Consider the following 18,929-nt stretch of genomic DNA (forward strand, 5'->3'; position numbering starts at 1 on the left):
TCATACCACTCAATTGTACATTTAAAAATGGTTAGAATGAGAAATTTTGATTGTATATAATAGGATTATTCCAGAAAAACAAAGAAAAGAAAAGAAAAAAAAGAGTGCAACGATTAGAGGCAGAGCCAGAAAAGATCTAATTAACTCTACTTTGTTGGAAGGTTGGGAAAGACTTTGTAACACATCTCTGGATGACATTGCTCTTTCTTTTTTTCCATGAGTGTTTATTCTGGCCAGAAAAATTAGTGGTACTTGTACAAGGAATTAAGCAGAATAAGGTGTTGTGATTCCTGTACTCAAAAAGTTAATAGTCAGAAACCAACAGAAATAGATGTATATAAGGAAAAAAAAAAAATCAGTTGGGCATCTTTGTGCATCTCTATTTCCATGTGTCTGTCCCTCCACCAGTATCATACAATTTCGATTACTGCAGCTATATGATAAGTTTTGAAATCAGGTAGACTAATTCCTCCCACTTTATTAATTTTCACAATAGTTTTAGTTATTCTGGTTTCTTTGTCTTCCCATATAAATTTTTGATTAATCTTGTCCAGATGTACAAAAGGGAATTTGATAGGAATTGCCTTACTTGTTTTATCCATATAATTGACCATTGAAATGTTTTTCAATTTGGGGAGAATTGACATTTTATTATGTGGAACCCTTATACTTTTATAAAATTTTCTCATTTTTTATTTACTTAAATCAGTGAAAATTTGGGAGTACAATCACTCCCAACACTAGTCCAAGCTCTGTGTAAAGAGGCCAGGAGAACAATTCTAGAGCAGTGTGTTAGCAAGTTTAAGGTGCAACCACATGCCAAAAGTGCGAAGACACGCAAAGGGTGGGAAGGTGGTGCTGTATAGCTAGTGTGGAAGAAGTGATTTTTGAAAAGGATTTTGAGGAAGTTATGGGGTTTATATGGACAGAGAGGAGATAGGTGAATGGTATCTGCTCATGCTTGTCCTTAGAGACAGTTAAGTTCTTTGTTTTCAGTCTGCCCTTAAATGGACACACCTTCATCACTGCTATCATTTAACTTGACCTTCCCTAGATCCCCTCCAGCTCTGCTGTTTTTATTCTGGAGCTATTTTGCTCTTCTGAGCTTTGTGTCTTCAGGCACCACAGGACATTTAAGCACTTAGAGGAAAAGTCAGTGCTGTTACCTCTCTGAACGAAAATTGCTTTTTTCCTGATGTGACTCTGGCTGCCCCTGTGGATCTGTTGTCTCAGGTGTAGAGTCCTGGAGTTAGCCTAGCTGTTTGTCTGTCTGTGCTTTTCCTAGAGTCTCAATTAAAATCACGTTTACTATACAGATGCTTATTTACAAATTGCTCCCATTGTTCTTTTTGCTGTTTGTGCCAGGATGATGGCAGGTCTTTAGAATCATTCTAGACAAAATACACCCCAACACAAACCATTACCTGAGGTATTTAAACCCATGTGCCAGCCCTGCATCTCTCTCATTCTTGTAGCATGCGCACATTGTTCTCCTCTGGTTGGTCATTTTAAGGATTAATTTGGAATATAATTGACACCACTGAATTATACATTCGAATATGGCTAAAAGGAGAAATTTTAGGTTGTATATATGTTACTAGAATAAAATTAAAAAAAAACCTATATGACTCTACAATATAGTGAACCCTAATGTAAACTATGGACTATAGTTAATAGTTTAATTATAATAGTCTTGTTTCTTCAATTGTAACAAACATACCATGCTAATGGAAAGTATTAATAGTAGAGAAAACTGTATGGGTGTGCTGTGTTTTCTGCTTGATTTTACTGTAAACCTACAATTTCTCTAACTTAAAAAAAAAGAATTAATTTATACTAGGCAATAATACAAAGAAAGTTTCTTCTACTCTTCCTGAAGTTTCTTCTACTCTTCCTGATGCCTGGCAAATGGAAGATGTTTGTTGAGTATTTGTCGAATGACTGAACAGCTGACGTCTCCTGGAATGAACATAAAATTCAGTTTAGGATTCTATATGGATACAATTAAATGGCGACATTTTGTGTTGACTTCAGGATGCTGAGCCTTACTTGAATCCTTTGAGCCTGTCTGTACATCCTCTAGGTGAAGACTTCCTGAGGACCTCAGAGCCCCAGGGGTAAATTGGCATGGCAGCACGGGCAGCACAGTGACCCTCTAACATCCCAAGTATTCTCAGTTTCTGGTAAAATCTTAACGCAGATTGAGTTGAGGAATATATTCTGACCCGGTATATTGGAGCATCCAATAAAGGATGTATCATCCTTATGGGTTTAAGTGGAGCCCCTCTTTTTCAGTTGGCTTTTTCTGGAGACATAGGACCTGATCTCCTAATTGCTTGGCCTCTGGAATTCTTGTTCAGATCACAGTGAGTGTAGAACAAGCATTAAAGGCAGGATTCAATCTAAAGTAAAAACAATTTGTGTATAGATGCTCTTTCAACTGTTTCCTACTCATGTAATGGGGTTACATATCTAGTTCCTTTATTTCCACACAAATCCTGAGTGGTTTGCCAGCCTCCTAGCAAAGATCTAAGACTCTCAAAAAAATGCACAGTTTTTCATGGTAAACATGTTTGTGGCAAAGTGGGTGATTAAGATCCTATTATCTGTTGATGAGGTTGCTGCTTGCCATGGTTCATTGATTTGAGGGGACCCCTGGAATAACTGTGACTTCATTTTTCACAAGTTTGATCCAGTGGTTTTATTTTTGAAAGGAGAAGGAATAGTTTATGCTGGAAAAGTTTCACCTGAAAGACAGGGTAGAAAAAATTTGAAAGCAGTTCACAGAGGTTTTCAACATACGGCTTTTAAATATAAACCTATCATTTTCCCTGAAAAGAGAATGCATTCTGTTTTTCAATTTGAACAAATAATGTCAAATCACCATTAGAACTACTATTAGCTTGTTTTAATCTCAGACTAGCTAAATGGCTTTTTTGCTTATGTGGGAATGGAAATTAGCTCTTGGCATGAACCACTTTAATTGAAATCAGTTTGTGGGTTGAGTTCCTATGCTGCTTGACAGATGACATCATTTCCTGTGCTTTTCCTAATCCTTGCTGTTTTTCTAAGATAGTATGAAGCTAAGTTTAACTCCGAGTTTTAAAGCAGCTGTACACCTTTTCCTGGCCAACTTAGAATATTATCCAAAGTTTTCACCAAATCATTTATTTTGTGTACTTGTAGATAACTTTTTAGGTAAAAAGCATTTTGATTGAGATGCTTTAATAAAATCACAGAAGCCTGAAATAACAGTCTGTTTTAATCAGTTTCCTGGGTTGCTTGATATCTGTAACAATGCTGCAGCAAAGGAGTTATTTCTGTTTTTATACATGGGGAAACAAAGATTAAATATTTTTAATAGCAACCTACTTAGGGCTAAGTAAGTGCTTAAGACACATGGGAACTTCTTGGTCTCAGTTTGGTCTTTGAGCATAACTTTTGGTATCATTATCACATACTGATAATGAGTTAAATAAGCATGAGTTAAATAAATAGAAATTAATTCAGTAAAGTTTTGTACAAAACTTACATATAGGCAAGGGGTTCCTCTAGGCACTTATGGGATATAAACAATGGCCATGACATTCCATACTCTCAAGAAGCTGTTAGACAAATGGATTAGAGGTAGGATAAATTACCAAAAAATAGATTAGATCATGTAATATATGCTTCAAAGGAGAAGTATAAAGTACTCTGGAGTCAGAAGAAAGAGGGTTCATATCAGGTTGGGGTGGGAGGGGAGGATAGAAATAAGAAATAATTGAAAGAAAAAAGAGATATTTGAAATGGATGTTGGAGATAGGAAGGATTTCAGTATTTGGGGAGAACTGTGTGTGTTATGTTTTGGGGGTTAGGAGTTAGGGGCAAACAGACATTGATGCAGTTAAACAGGAGATTCCATGAAGAAAGACTTGTGCAAACTGAGGGAAAGACTTGGTAAGCAGAGTGCCTGGCATTTTGCATGGCATGTAGTAGGCACTTAGAAATATTTGTTGAGTGAATGAAAGACTGGTAAGTAGATCGGAGACAGAGTCATCGATGCATTAGGAATGTGCAAAGGGGCCTGGAAAGGCCTGTGAGGCCATTCAGAGGAAGGTCCTGAGAGCTGGGAGAGGGAGGGATGCCTAATTCAGTAGAGTCTGGGAGCCTTTGATGGTGTTCCATGTTCTTGAAGAGGCGTATCTCTCTCTACTTGATTTAACTCTTTGGAACTGTAAGAGGGCACAGTAAGTATCACGTTCTGGCACCTTCCTTTCCCTGCTGCTATGCTAAGGTCTGGGTAGCTGCTTCTCTCATGAACTCTGGGATGCTGTGATACTGTGCTGAGAATCCCTAACACGTGATCCTGAAGAGGGAGACGTCTTCTCTCCACTTCAGGGAGATTTGGCCCCTGTGCTCCAGACACACTGAGTATAAAAATGAACATAAACAGCTGGCTTCTGCTCTTGTCTGGAAAGGAGGGATCCTCTTCTCCTTATGTATAATTTTTGAGGCTTTTTTTTTTCCCCTGAAAATTCATTCCCACAGTGTGGAGGACAGGACAGAATTAGCCAAACTTCCAGTGCCCAGCCTTGCCCTCCTTGCATAGAGGATCCATCCACAAGGATTTGTGGTTAACTCAGCCAAGTCTTTAGTCTTCCCCAAGGATAGTTATTACTTCTGAAGGGCTAAGGAATGGCCCAGGATTTTCAAACATTGTTAGCATGCTGAGATGACTGAATTTGAGACAAGTCTGAGCACTATAGAAATGAGGCCCCAGACTTTGCTGTCACTGTTGCTCACCACGGAACCCAGCAGCTTACTCCAGCTTCTTTTAGTGCCTCCTTATCTCAGCTGAGTCTGTCGGCCTGGGTCTTTCTACCCTGGGCCCTGCAGCTCACACTTCTGAGGTGACAGTGTGAAAATGAGTGGATTTCAGACATTGAAGGGCTTATGGGTTTGGGGTTACACTCGAAACAAGCAGCTCTTTCAGTGCCAAGCCCAGCTGACCCCATTATCAAGTGGTCTTCCCATTAAATGCCTTTCCAGGTATTTTCTTTTTTTCTTTCTGCTTCCTCCAAAATTTAAGAGACTTCCATGGAATTTGTCACTATGACTGTTTTCCTTGCTTTTGAAATATCTTAACAGGAAAATTATTGCCAACATACTCTTGTCTCTTATGATTGCTGTTGTTAGTATAAATTATAGAAATGAGTTTGACTGTGATACTCTCTGCTAAATTAGGGAAGTCGCTTAGCACTGTTAAATAAGAGTCAAAGAAACAATGACATTGTATTGTAAATTATTTTATACACACAAATTATAACATTTTAGCATTGTTGAGTAAGTTATTTTACGTAAATGTGAATCCTGAGAAACCATTTTGATCTTCTCTTCAAAAAACTACAAACCAACCCTAGTGAACTGTTTAAATCTATGTACTTAAATTGTAAAAAAAAAAATGATTTTTTTTTTTTCAAGTACAACACTGTAATATTCGCTGTATGAATGGAGGGAGCTGCAGTGATGATCACTGTCTGTGCCAGAAAGGATACACAGGGACACACTGTGGGCAACGTAAGTAGATAAACCGTAGTTATAAGTATTGTAAATTTTAACCTATGCTTGGGCAAGAAGAATAAACAAATAAGTGATGATAATTTTCTTTGAAATCCTGAGACTTGGCATTTTTACAGATGTTCAGTGACTCTTTACAGATGAGCAGGTCATTCACCCAACATATTTAGCTCCAAATTTTCAAATGATACCTTGGAGATGGGTTGTTTGATTAATTTTTCCTCATTTCCCTTCACCTCCCTGCTAGCCTCATCCCTTTGATTCACAATCACCAGTCAAGGTGGAGAATTCTCATTCATTCTGGGCATATAATTTCTATGGATTGCTAAACATCTCCACTTGGATTTTCAAGAAACTTCTCCAATAAAGTATTTCAGAACTTGACCTCATCTTTCTCCCCAAACATGCGTTTTCCCTTACTTAGTTATATCTGCATCTCTCAAGTTGTCTAATATAGATTCTGCTAATGTAGTATTTAGCAGTGGTATTCAGTTTTTTGGTTCATTCATGAGCACCATGTACTGTGTGTCTACTCTCTGTCAATCCTTGTGCTATGCAGATGGTGAAAATTCCTTTATAAATGCTTATATACGCCCTGCAGAAAATTTGGAAAAGTCCAGAAACATAAAAAAATAAAATTAAAATTGTCCATAATCCTGTAATTCCAGTTATTACCTTTCAGTCTTTTAATGCCTATTAGGTACATATGATGTTTTTGTGTATATAATTTTAATACTTCTTTTTACTTAATATTTTATTAGAAGTATTTTCCATGTTGTTAAGCATTTTCATATATATTTTAATGGTTTCATTAATGGTTTCATGGACACTGAGTTCTTTAATGATGAGCACTTATTTATGTTGTTTCCAACTTTTGCTATTGTGAATCTGTTTCCTATCATGAATAATGTTATTATAAATGAATAAAATTTATATCAAACACTGCAGTGTGATGAGAGTAATGACTGAGTTCTGTTCATCCCATGCGGTAGCATGGTACGAAAAGCAGGGCAGCCTCCCAGTGTGGGAAACTCTTGAGCTTAGTCTTGAGTGACAGGTAAGAGTTCACCTGTCAGATGGGGTGGATGGGCCTTCTAGGAGGAAGATAGCCCAACAGAGGCCAGAGCCCTAGAACATGACATTGCATGGGATGTCAGGCGTAGCAGGTGCTTTAGTGTTGCTAGAGCTTCAGTGCTGGGAAAAGCAGAGGGAAGGGAAATGAGGTAGGTCGGAGGCCAGGGGCCAGGTTTTTGAGTGCTTTTATGCATTCTATGGTTTATTCCAATGGAGAGTCAGTGAATGGGAGTGAGATACCAAAAATAACAGCAACAACTTACATCTATTGAGTTAACTTATTCTGTGCTTACTATGTGATAGGCACATTTTTATATATATTAACTCATCTAAATATAACAACAGCACTTTGAGTTAGAGGCTATTACTATTACCTTCTACAAGAAGAGGAAACTGGGGCACAGGGACCTTAAGCAACTTGTCTAAGATTATACAGGTAGTAAGTGCAGAGCTGGGATTTGAACACAAGCAGTCTGACTTAAGAGTCCACATGGTCAATCGTTATGAAATACTGGCCATATACACTCTATTTACAAAGAATTACAATGAGAAAGATCACTGTGTCTACAGTGTGGAGAATGAATTGCAAGGGGAAGAAACAGGAACAGAAAGACCAGTCCTAACTAAGACTGTTGCTTCAGAGATGGTGAGATGGGGATGGAGTCAAAAGTATTTTTGGAAGGAATATCAAGAGAGGATGCTGTGTGTCTTCCCGTTCCCTTTGGTGCTCCATGAGGGATTTTAGCCCACGCCCAGCAAACAGCAGGTGCTCAGTTGATGTTTGCTGAATTAGAAAACCTGTCCTAGACCTCAGTTTCTTCATCTGTAAAGCAAGAGAGAGGGTTGGCTTAGGCAATCTCAAAATTTCCTTCCTGCTAAAAATCCTTTTCTTCTCCCCTGTCATTCGTATAACTATAAATTAAGAGGCAAATCAGAACAATGAATACATATAAACCTCTCTGATTTTGTCATGAGACATAGATTACTGCCATAAATTTTGGCTATTGGGGAGTCAGTTCAGTTCCTCTGAGAAGCAAGTGCCAAGACAGAATTAGATGTACATGAGATTTATTGGGGGAAATGCCTGTGAAGAATAATGGAGAGAGGAAGCAGACATAGGCGGGAAATGCTTTCAGACAATGCAGGGCTGACATTGGTGAAAGGAGAGAGGGAAGGGAGGACAGTTGTGTAGGAGGAGTTACAGCCTGCAGCGCAGATCCAAAGATCTGGCAGCTGGAGGTCGTCTGCCAACTAAACTCTTCAAGGTTCTCTTGAAGGGAGATCTGAGTGACTCTCCTCTATGGTTGCTAAACGGGTGAAAGTGAAATGCACTGGAAACGTATGGAGTAAAAATAATTTTAGTTGGAGGTATTAGGGGAACCTGATGGAGAAGTAAGTTTTGAGCCGAGCATTGAAGAGTGGGTAAGACTGGCAGATTTGACAGGAGAGCGCCTACCATCCAAAGAGGCCTAGAAAGACACTGTGCTTGAAAGGGTTGCAGGAGATTGTACAGAGAAGAGTTGTTTAGAGCGTGAGCTTTATATTCTCTTTTTTAAGCCTTTTTCTTACCACTCTTAAGCATCTCTCAACTTAATCTCACCACTAGTATCTGTAGGTCCTATTATGAAACTCAATTGGGTTTTAATTATAATGCTGAAATTACTGTCAGGGTTAATATTTTGTTGTTTGCAGTTGATTGTGTAATTTAACATGCTGCATTTCTGTAAGGCTGACATCAGAGGGACCAACATTTTCTTTCATGGGGAACCCTCTCAAAATTATAACAAGTCAAAAGCAAAAGAGCTTGCAAAAATGCAATTCTCATCCAGTGCAGTATCATGTAACCCATCATTTTAGAGGCAGAACTGAAAGCCTTGCTCAGATGCTTCAGGGAATAAAGGCTTAACACAAGTATGAATGGATTCTATACTAGGCAGGTTTAGCTAAAAGTTCACTGAGGAACATTTAAGGGGTTGGAATTGTAGGGTGACTGTTTAAAACAAATGCCTGAGTGATTATTTAGATCTTTTATCTGTTTTTTCAGGGGACAATAAGTATTACTTCATTACATTAATTCATAGGTTACTTAATTTACCTACCCTCAGGTAAAGTCTCTCTCTGCTTATTTTACAGCTGTCTGTGAAAGTGGTTGTCTCAATGGAGGGAGATGTGTGGCCCCAAATCGATGTGCTTGCACTTATGGCTTTACCGGACCCCAGTGCGAAAGAGGTATTGGCTTCTTCTTATTTGCATAAATGTGTACTGGTGGTTAAAGCTAGTATTGATTTGAACAGGGATTGGGTTTGCACTGCTGCTTCATAAATTTTACTGAGTTTTGGGGGGCTTTCTGAATCTTCACTGAGCCACTTTGTAGGATGACAAGACAGTGGCTCTGAATCCATGCTTGTTATTTAGCAACTCTTGTGAGTGGACTGCAGAACTGAAGAGTGAGCATATGCATAAGTACTGGTTGGCACCAAGATAGAAAGAGGAGAATTTTCCTTAAGGGTAAGGATTTAGCTCATTTCTATCCTACTAAATTGGAGAAGTGGTCCCAAACAAATAAAACATCTTTATGGAAAAGGAATAGTTTAGAATGAAGAAAAATGCACCTAATAGGACCTGTGGGGGGCTTCAGTGGCATACAAGCTCAGCAGTCAGAATTCACCATGAAATTATCAAGTGTCTGCTTAGAAACGGTGCTTTCACATCCATCATTTATTCAGTACCTTCTGAAGTCCACTGGAGTAATCATCCTTGCTTTTGCACAGGAGAAGACCATGGTCAGAGAGGTCCAGGGATCTGCCCAAGTTGCACAAATAAAAATGAACTTTAATTTGAAAGTGGGTTTTCTGATTCTAAGTCTAAATAATACTGCTGCTGCTAAATAAATGGTCTACTCAATTTGCCTATCTATAAATGCAAATAGGATATTGAGATACACATGAATGTGTAATATTCTTAAATTTTTCTCTGAGCTTTGACTTTATTAATCATCTTGTCTCTACATTCTGAACCAATTTCTTACTGTTTCTAGTTTTCTAGTGAAGATTTATAAGGAAGGTTCATTTCATTTGACTGTAGCATACAAAAATGCAGTTGAACAATACTCATGAACTTTTAACTGCAATCATCACTTTCAGCCAAAGTTGTGTAGAGATCTTTTTATTCCAAGATGGAAAGTAAAGATTCAGTAACAGATGTTGAATATAGGTAATTTAAAAACAAAGAACAGAGTGTAGTATGTGAGAAATTTATTTGTTTTCTGTTTCTACTTTCACAATTTTATCTAAATTCAGTTATTTCCTGATAAAGCAACATACATATTTAGTAAGTAACTGCAGATTAATTACCGTTACTTCCAGATAAATTCTATTGTATCTCTGTTACTAAGACCACTGCATGATATTGATGTGTGATGGATCATAGACTCTTTGCCTTTACATTGCATTTTGATATCTTTTTGGGGTACCTCCTTAAAATTTGCTCTTTACAACTTGCACAAATGCATTTTTATTAAGTTGGAGTTTATATGTGTGTGTGTGTGTGTGTGTGTGTGTGTGTATACTGGTATCCAGAGTAACGACGACAATTGTTTTTATTAGGCAGCACTATTCTGGGGTCTTTGTTATTTACTCAATTAAGATGTTGTAGGAAATTAAGACTGTTACATGCAACTTGAAAAGTGGTGTGTGAAAATAATTTCTCAGATGAGAAATTTGTTCAGCTTGTTTCAGAAAATCACTAATAAGATGAAGTTACTGGACATTTTACCTCTAACAAAGTGATTAATAATTTGCTCCAAAGAAAACTGATGCCCATAGTTCAGGTATTGATGATAAAGCAGTCTAACATAAAGAGTATGATATTGAACCATGACACAATTATTTCTTCAAACATTTAATCTTTACCCACAATTGAGGAGTGGCACAAACGCATTAAGCTATTAAACTAGTAATCCAAATTGGCATATTATTCAGGGGTTTCTCCATGTTTTGGACTATCTGTAACTGCTCCCCTCCATGATAAGGCTATTCTGAAATCTGCAGCAAGGTGTAGATATGTTAGTCCCATGGAATTTAACATTCGTTCAAGAAATGCAATCAGATTATGAAGCAAATTTGTCTCAGTTACAGGTTTTATCCATTAAAATAAGTAATTTCTTAAAAAAATTTCCTTGGCTCGTCAGCCTCACTGGCAGATGGTAATGGCATTGATATATAGTATGACTGCCTGCCTCTCTCAGCTCACAGGAAGTAAAGTGGAGGCCTGTGGTGTGGAGTGTTTACTTTTTAAAAATTGAATGTGAATACCTTCACTTTCGATATCTTCTCCAGCTTGTCAGAGATCACACACTCCCTATTGTCATACGTTCTGCCCAGTTCATTCATTTAGCTTGCTTCTTGGCCCAGGTGGGCACTTGAGTGTGCCACCATCTGCTTCATTCTCTATCAACAATTGTATTTATTTGTGTTTTCTTTGTGTATTTTCTCTTAAACTCTGAGTTTTCTTTCATTTCTTTCATTCTTCCTCTTACATTGTTTCTTTCTGTAAACTTGTGTTTATGTTTTTGCCTTCTTTCTCCTTGGGCGTTGAGCAACCAGTAGAACTTATCATTGCCTTAGCTTAGTGGTACAGTATGTTAGTTTTTGTTATCAGAATTGAAATGAGGTCAGTGCCTGTTTTGGCAATGACAGCACAAGCTAGTTGTGTGTTGCCATAGTTACTACCAACAAAAGGCTGTGTGGAATCATACTTTCTCTTTCCATATTGCCTCAAAATGCAGATCATTGAAAATCTTGCTAAATACCATTGTAGTAAACATACTGAATCATGTGAGTCAATGAGATTTCTCAAGGTACTGAAAAAAAACAGGTGAATGGTGGAGACTCTGAACTTGGAGGTGGGGAGGTGGGTAACACATAGGCTTGGGGAAGAAGATAAGCAAAGGAAGGAGACTGAGAAAATGGGAAGAGAAGTAAGAGAACCAGAAGGACGCTGAGGTGAAGAAGACAAAGATGGAAGGAATTCAGGAAATAGCTTATCAAAGTGTCAAGAGAGGGTGAGAATCATGAAGAGGCCATGAGACGTAACCATAGCTGACATGTACCTAGTACTTCTTGTGCACTAAGCATAACACTGAGCACTTTATTTTGGTGGTTCACTTAATCTTTGCAGTAATCTCATGGGGACTGTCCTATTACGAATCCCATTTTGCAGAAGAACAAACAGAGCCGGAGCAGTTACATCGCTTGCCCAAGGTCAGACAGCTTCTAAGTGGTAAACTCAAGACTGAACCCATCCAATCTGACTCATAAGCCTGTGCACATAACCACTGTGCTCTTCTTGGATCTCACTGGGAAGGGGTCATCAGGAACCATAGAGATGTTTCTGAGGAATGATAAGCAACCTACAATATGTGTTTTAAAGTGGAAGTAATAGATTTAAAAAAAAGTCATTCAAAGAAATGTGATTAGGTGGATAGTTTTCCTCCCTGGTAGAATTGAGCTAAGTTGTTTTTAAATCATTTTTAAAAGCCAAGAGGAAGGACTCTTGAGTATTGCTTGAGTATTTGTAGGGTTTTGGAATATTTTCCTGTTTGATTTTCCGTGTTTTAAAGAAACAAATGCACTCTTTGGACAGAGGCTGATTCCTGTTTGTTTGCATGTAAATAGGACTCCAAAAGACTGAACCAACTTGCCTAAATGTAGACACACAAAATGAATATTGTCATTTGGTACAGTTACTAAGTGTTCTACTTTCCTTGGCTGCTCAAACATATGCATGAAATAGGTCAGGTTAAACAATGGGAATTTATGAGCTCATAGTTTTGAGGCCAGGAAAGTGTCCAAATCAAGGTGATGCTTTCTCCCCAAAGCTGTTGCATTCTGGGGCTGGCTACTGGCGATTTTTGGTCCTTAGCTCCTCCGACATGTGATGCACATGACGGCCTCTCTTAGACTCTTCATTCTCTTCTGGGTTCTGTTGAAATCAGCCTCTGGCTGCTCCCTGTGGCTTTCTCTCACTCTGAATTTCATTCTGCTTATATAGGACTCCAGTAATAGGATTAAGACCCATCTTGAAAGGGCTGGGCCACACCTTAACTGAAGTAACCTCATCTAAAGATCCTTCTTACAATGGGTTCACACCCACAGGAATGGATTTAATTTAAGAACTTTTTTTTCTGGGTACACACAGCATCAAATTACCATACCAAGGAAGGTTATATAGTTTTCCTACAGTGTTGTAACTGTTCAAAACACATTTGGAAACTCTTTATTGGAATTACCTTTACAGAGGCAGAAAAACATTCAAATGAACATGTGTCCATTTTTTCCCTTTTGAAGAGGTAGCTGAGTTTTCAGAAATGGCCTAATGTAGTTTACTGTCAATTCTAGTAACTGCAGTGGATAATCAGACATTTTCATTGGGGTCAGAAATTGACTTAGATTAAAAAGCAGTGAAAATACTTTTCTTACATGGCCCATAAAGCACGTGGAATTGGATTAATGTTTTAATGTCAAACTTTTTGTAAACCAGAGGATGAAGCCTTTTAGATGCATAAAATACTAATAACAAGAAGTTTTCAATCGTTACTCTGTCTGGAGATCGTCATTATGTGCCATCAGAATGTAAGCATGTGCACGGATTCTTCTAAATCCCAATTTATTTCTTGTATGTTAAATTCCTGTCCTTCCAAACGGTGAAGACAATACTTGGATTTTTGCCAAATCAAGAAAGTCTGTTGGCTATTAAGCTGGCTATCAGTAGATAAAGTATAGAGGAAAGCATTGTTGAACTGATAGCATTAAGACAAAGAAACAAGGGGTGCTAAAGTGAGGTGGAATAACAATGAAAGTATGGAAATAATTCGTGCTCCATCAGAGAAGTAGAGCAGTGGAAGGTGAATTAGTTCTTTATACATCATACTTACTTTCTCTAGGGAATTCCAGTATTAAAAGAGATGGAAAACAGTTCCTTTTTTCTTTCCACAACAATGAAATAATCAACCAACAGCAGCTAGGTTGGTTGTAACTCAACCTCTTTCTCATATGTGCAGTTCGCATTTGAGAAACTCTGTTATCTTCTTACCTTGGTTTCTCTGATGATATAAAAATGATTATTTTGCAGAGATTTTTTTAAATTCAATTTATTAAGATGTATTCAATACCATGCAGTCATACAAAACAAACCGTACATTCGACTGTTCACAGTACCATTACATAGTTGTGCCGTCATCACCAAAATCAATCCCTGACATCTTCATTACCACACACACAAAAATAACAAGAATAATAATTAAAATGAAAAAGAGCAATTAAAGTAAAAAAGAACACTGGATGCTTTTGTTTGTTGGTTAGTTGATTTTTTTCCTTCCCTCATTTTTCTACTCATCCATCCATAAACTAGACAAAGGGGAGTGTGGTCCCTATGGCTTTCCCAATCACATTGTCACCCCTCATAAGCTGCATTTTTATACAATCATCTTCAAGGTTCATGGGTTCTGGGTTGTAGTTTGATAGTTTCAGGTATTTACTGCTAGCTACTCCAATTCACTAGAACTTAAAAAGGGTTGTCTACATTGTGCGTAAGAGTGCCCACCAGAGTGACCTCTCGGCTCGTTTTGGAATCTCTCTGCCACTGTAACTTATTTCATTTCCTTTCTCATCCCCCTTTTGGTCAAGAAGATGTTCTCCGTCCCACGATGCCAGGTCTACATTCCTCCCCGGGAGTCATATTCCACGTTGCCAGGGAGATTCACTCCCCTGGGTGTCTGATCCCACGTAGGGGGGAGGGCAATGATTTCACCTTTCAAGTTGACTTAGCCAGAGAGAGAGGGCCACATCTGAGCAACAAAGAGGCATTCAGGAGGAGGCTCTTAGGCACAGTTATAGGAAGGCCTAGCCTCTCCTTGGCAGCAACAGTCTTCCCAAGGGCAAGTCCTGTGGTAGAGGGCTCAGCCCATCAAACCACCAGTCCCCTATGTCTGTGAGCACATTAGCAACCATTGAGGTGGGGAAGCCCAACACCCCTGCATTCTCCACCAGCTCCTCAAGGGGGCTCTGCATATTTTTTTCATTTTTTTTTTTTAATTAACTTTTTTTTTAACCAACTATATAAAAAAATTTTTTTTAAAAAAAAACATACAATAAAAGAACATTTCAAAGAGACCATAACAAGGGAGTAAGAAAAAGACAACTAACCTAAGATAACTACTTTACTTCCAACATATTCCTACTCTACCCCAAGAAAGTAACCTAATATAGCAGCATTTCTGTAAACTTGTGCCTACTATATCCAGCAGAAATTAACAGGCCATAGTCTTTCCTGGGCATTCCCAGAATGTTAAATTTACTCGTGATAGCTTTTCTGTTCTTATTGGGTTATCATTCCCCCCCCTTCCTTAATTGCTCTCTGTCACTAGTTCCCCTACATTCTACATTATAAACCATTTGTTTTACATTTTTTCAATGTTCACATTAGTGATAGCATATAATATTTCTCTTTTTGTGCCTGGCTTATTTCGCTCAGCATTATGTCTTCAAGGTTCATCCATGTTGTCATATGTTTCACGACATTGTTCCTTCTTACTGCTTAGTATTCCATAGTGTGTATATACCACATTTTATTTATCCACTCATCTGTTGAAGGACATTTGGGTTGTTTCCATCTCTTGGCAATTGTGAATAATGCTACTATGAACATTGGCGTGCAGATATCTGTTCATGTCACTGCTTTCCGATCTTCCGGGCATATACCGAGAAGTGCAATCGCTGGATCAAAGGGTATATCTATATCTAGTTTTCTAAGGAACTGCCAGACTGACTTCCAGAGTGGCTGAACCATTATACAGTTCCACCAACAGTGAATAAGAGTTCCAATTTCTCCATATCCTCTCCAGCATTTGTAGTTTCCTGTTTGTTTAATGGCAGCCATTCTAATTGGTGTGAGATGGTATCTTATTGTGGTCTTAATTATTTTGCAGAGATTTTAGAAAAGGATTTCATTGAATGGTTTTTGCAAAGTGAACACAGAAAGCAATTGATAAGCTTGTATTTTGCAAATTCAAGAAAGCAGTGTCTACACTGTCTAATGAATGGAAAGAACTGACACATGACACAAATATATAATAATTAGATGGTGTAAATTTAGGATACATTTACCTCATAAACAGAAAGTGCAAACATGTCCCTAGAGAGCTTCATTGAGACAGAAGCTGATTTTCTCATGCCTATTTTCCTGGAGTTTTTCTGGAAGGCATTGTTGAAATGTAGATTAATTTCTCTCTCTATTTGGAAGTCAATTTTACAGAGCTGCATTTCTGACAATAATTTTAGGTATCTTTAAATTATAGGTGGCTATTTTTGAAGTTCCCAGAGTAAATGTCACACATTAACTCCCATTCTCAAAATACCTATGGAAGGCAGAGCTCTGTGAACTATGTGTATTTTCTTCTTTCCAAAAGTTAACACACAATAAACTGTTGTTAATAAAATACTTTGAAGCCCTGCCTGAGCCTCACTTTTGTTATTTAGTCTAAATGGAGAGTAAATAACGATGTGTGGATAGCAGAGGCAGTATGCCCTAAATGTTACTGTACATCTAAAGTGATATTACAACATTTGGCAGCTGTTGGATCATTGAATAAACTTGATTTTCCTAGAATAGTTCCAGAAATTACATCTGTTGACATAGACATTCATTTTCTGTGGTTGAGTAACAGTGTGCACGTAGAGAGCACATGCTACTATGCGCTCTCCAGGCTCCACATGCTGTATATGAGCTAGCAGGACTGGTGGGGTGCAGTCATAAGGCAGTTTTATTTTTGCCTCTTACTGACCCACTCAGCCCACTCAGTGTGGCTAGTTCTTCCCCTGTTGGTAGATGAAATTTTCTGGTCACTTTCAGAATTTCTTCTCCTTAGGTCCTTTAATGTGGGCAGAGTCACCTGTGTTCTTACTAGTTGCTTACATTTCCTTCCTCGATCCCTGGGCACCCAGGGGTACCTGTAACATCTTCCTTTTGAGTCGTCTTTGTTGTGCCAGGCAGCCTTTGGGAAAAGGATCCAAGCCCACTCCACATCAGCTCTCTCTTGTTAGTTCTCCACAATTCTTTGGTGGAAAACTTTTACACAACATGCTTCTTTTTTGCCACGAGAAACTGCTGGAGTGAAAACTGATTTCAACACAGTAGCCTCTCCCTTAAATGTATCCAAGCATCTGGCCAGCCAGTTTGAGGGTGTTAGGCAATCCCAGTCTACACTGTCCTCCAGACTGCAGGGCACACAGAGCATGCAGTCTGAGCAGTTTCTCTGAAGCCTCCTCTATGACTTGGCATCATAAAGTGGCCCTCCATCCATTTCCCAGAAAGAGCTTGTTGCAGCCCAGCTCTCTTTCAAGTAATCCCCTTTCCCCTTCTTACTGCTTTGATACCCTTGATGTGGGTAAGGATTTAAGTGACTGTGACCACATCATCAACATCTCCTTTCCATGTTCTGCATCTTGATCTCACACTTGACTTAGAATGTGGCGTCTGTTCTCTTGGTACTTCAGCTGAAACTTCCATTTTAACATCCTCTCACATTATCAATGCTAATAATTTAATTCAGCTGTTAAATTTGATGTAAAATTTGGTCTCACAGTTGTTTCATCTTCAAAGACAGTTTATTTTCAACTTTAGTATCATTTTTAAGTTTTTATGAACTTTAAAAAAAGATGAAATTAGTTCTTATAAGTTAGGAGCCACATTTAATGTTTTCAGTCTTGGGTGTTCAAAACAGCAGAGCACTGGCCAATAGAAACTTAATGTGAGTCATATATATATATATATAATTTTAAATATTCTTGCAGCCAAAATAGAAAAGTTAAAAGAAGCAGGTGAAATTAGTTTTAATAATGTATTTTATTTAACCCAATTTGTCAAAATTTTTTTATTTCAGTAGATAATTGATACTAAAAATTATTAATTGGATATTTTGCATTCTTTTTTTCATACAAAGTCTCTGGAATCAAATGTGTATTTTACACCACATCTCAGCTGGAACTAGCCAATAGCCATATGGGGATGGTTTCCACTAATACTCCTTAGCCCTTCATCTAGGGTCTCTGTAGATCTCAATTTTCCTCCTCCTCCTCCTGCTTCTTCTCCACCTTTTCAGAAAGCAGCGTTTTAGAGAGTGACTCAAAGAGAGCTTATGTCAATGTTTGAAAAGTAAACCAATTTAGAAAAATAGAACCAAGGGTCCCAGATCACAGAGTGTAATTTCTCAGGATCTCTGTGTAAGTGCAATTTTGATCGCCTATAAATGATAAGCATTACCTCTGTCAGTACAGTCATGTCAATTAAATAAACTACAGCTAATATTTCGTAAATTTAGATTCAGAGAGTAATGCACGGTCCTTGTCACCAGAGCCTTAAAATCATTATCAGAAAGAGAGAAATACATATATGAAATAATTCAATTACCAAGTAGGGCAATAACTAGCAAGAACCTAGCTAGGCAGAAAATACGAGGGAAAATGTTTCAGGTGACAGGAACAGAGAGCACAACGATGTGGAGGCTGGAGTTGACCTGGGGAGAAGGGAGGACACAGTGCTCTGTAGAACACTGCTACGCCAGGCTTCATCATGGTGAGTCTGGAGGGCTTCTATGTGAGAAGCATGACCTCAGCTTGCTTAATTCCAAAGAAGGGAGGGTCAGTTTCAAGACTCTCCGTGGTGCCTTTTTATTGTACGTGATCGTGCTTCAGTACAATTTCTATATGAGGCAGGGTGTTGAGATGTTAAGAATTCTCTTTTTTTGTTTATAAATTTGGCCTATTTCTGAAACTATGTTAGCTTAATCCTATGGCCAACAGTCTAGAAACTCTTACCAATTTTACATGCCTGATTGAGAGTACTTCAGGATACTTAGAGTTTATGTTCCCTAGTAGTTATTACTTCTAGAGAGTCTATGCTATTTTTGGTTCATGAATGTATTTGGACAAATATATGGGGCTCTGTGGTACAGAGGATGTGCCCAAGTACTTTCTTAGAACACGAGTCTCATGGAGTTCCATGAAATGAAGTTTTCATGGCCAATATCATTTTAGAAACCTATGCCCTGTCTTCTTTAAGGAGAGTCACCAGCACATTAGCATGTTAGCTCTTGGGAGTCCTGCAGGAAGGAAACTGTTTTAACTTAGTTTAACCCAGCGTTTCCAAACCATTAATTTTAGAACGCCCCCCCACCCCGCCTTCTTCCTTAACACCTTTAACATCCTTTTCCTGATGGTCTGGATTCTCATGATTTTGAC

The 18,929-nt window shown here is 38.2% G+C and overlaps 1 protein-coding gene across 2 annotated transcripts in view; it reads left to right on the forward strand.

The window, feature by feature from the left end:
* FBN1 (fibrillin 1) overlaps positions 1–18,929 on the forward strand; it is a 250,836-nt gene that overhangs the window by 39,994 nt on the left and 191,913 nt on the right. For both annotated transcript variants that reach the window (XM_037834045.1, XM_037834046.1), the window contains 2 exons: positions 5,464–5,559; positions 8,767–8,862. In XM_037834045.1, coding sequence (XP_037689973.1) covers positions 5,464–5,559; positions 8,767–8,862 — 192 coding nt within the window. The remainder of the gene's footprint in view (positions 1–5,463; positions 5,560–8,766; positions 8,863–18,929) is intronic.

This window comes from Choloepus didactylus, chromosome 4 (genome assembly GCF_015220235.1).
Source record: "Choloepus didactylus isolate mChoDid1 chromosome 4, mChoDid1.pri, whole genome shotgun sequence".
NCBI classification, from domain to species: Eukaryota; Metazoa; Chordata; class Mammalia; order Pilosa; family Megalonychidae; genus Choloepus; species Choloepus didactylus.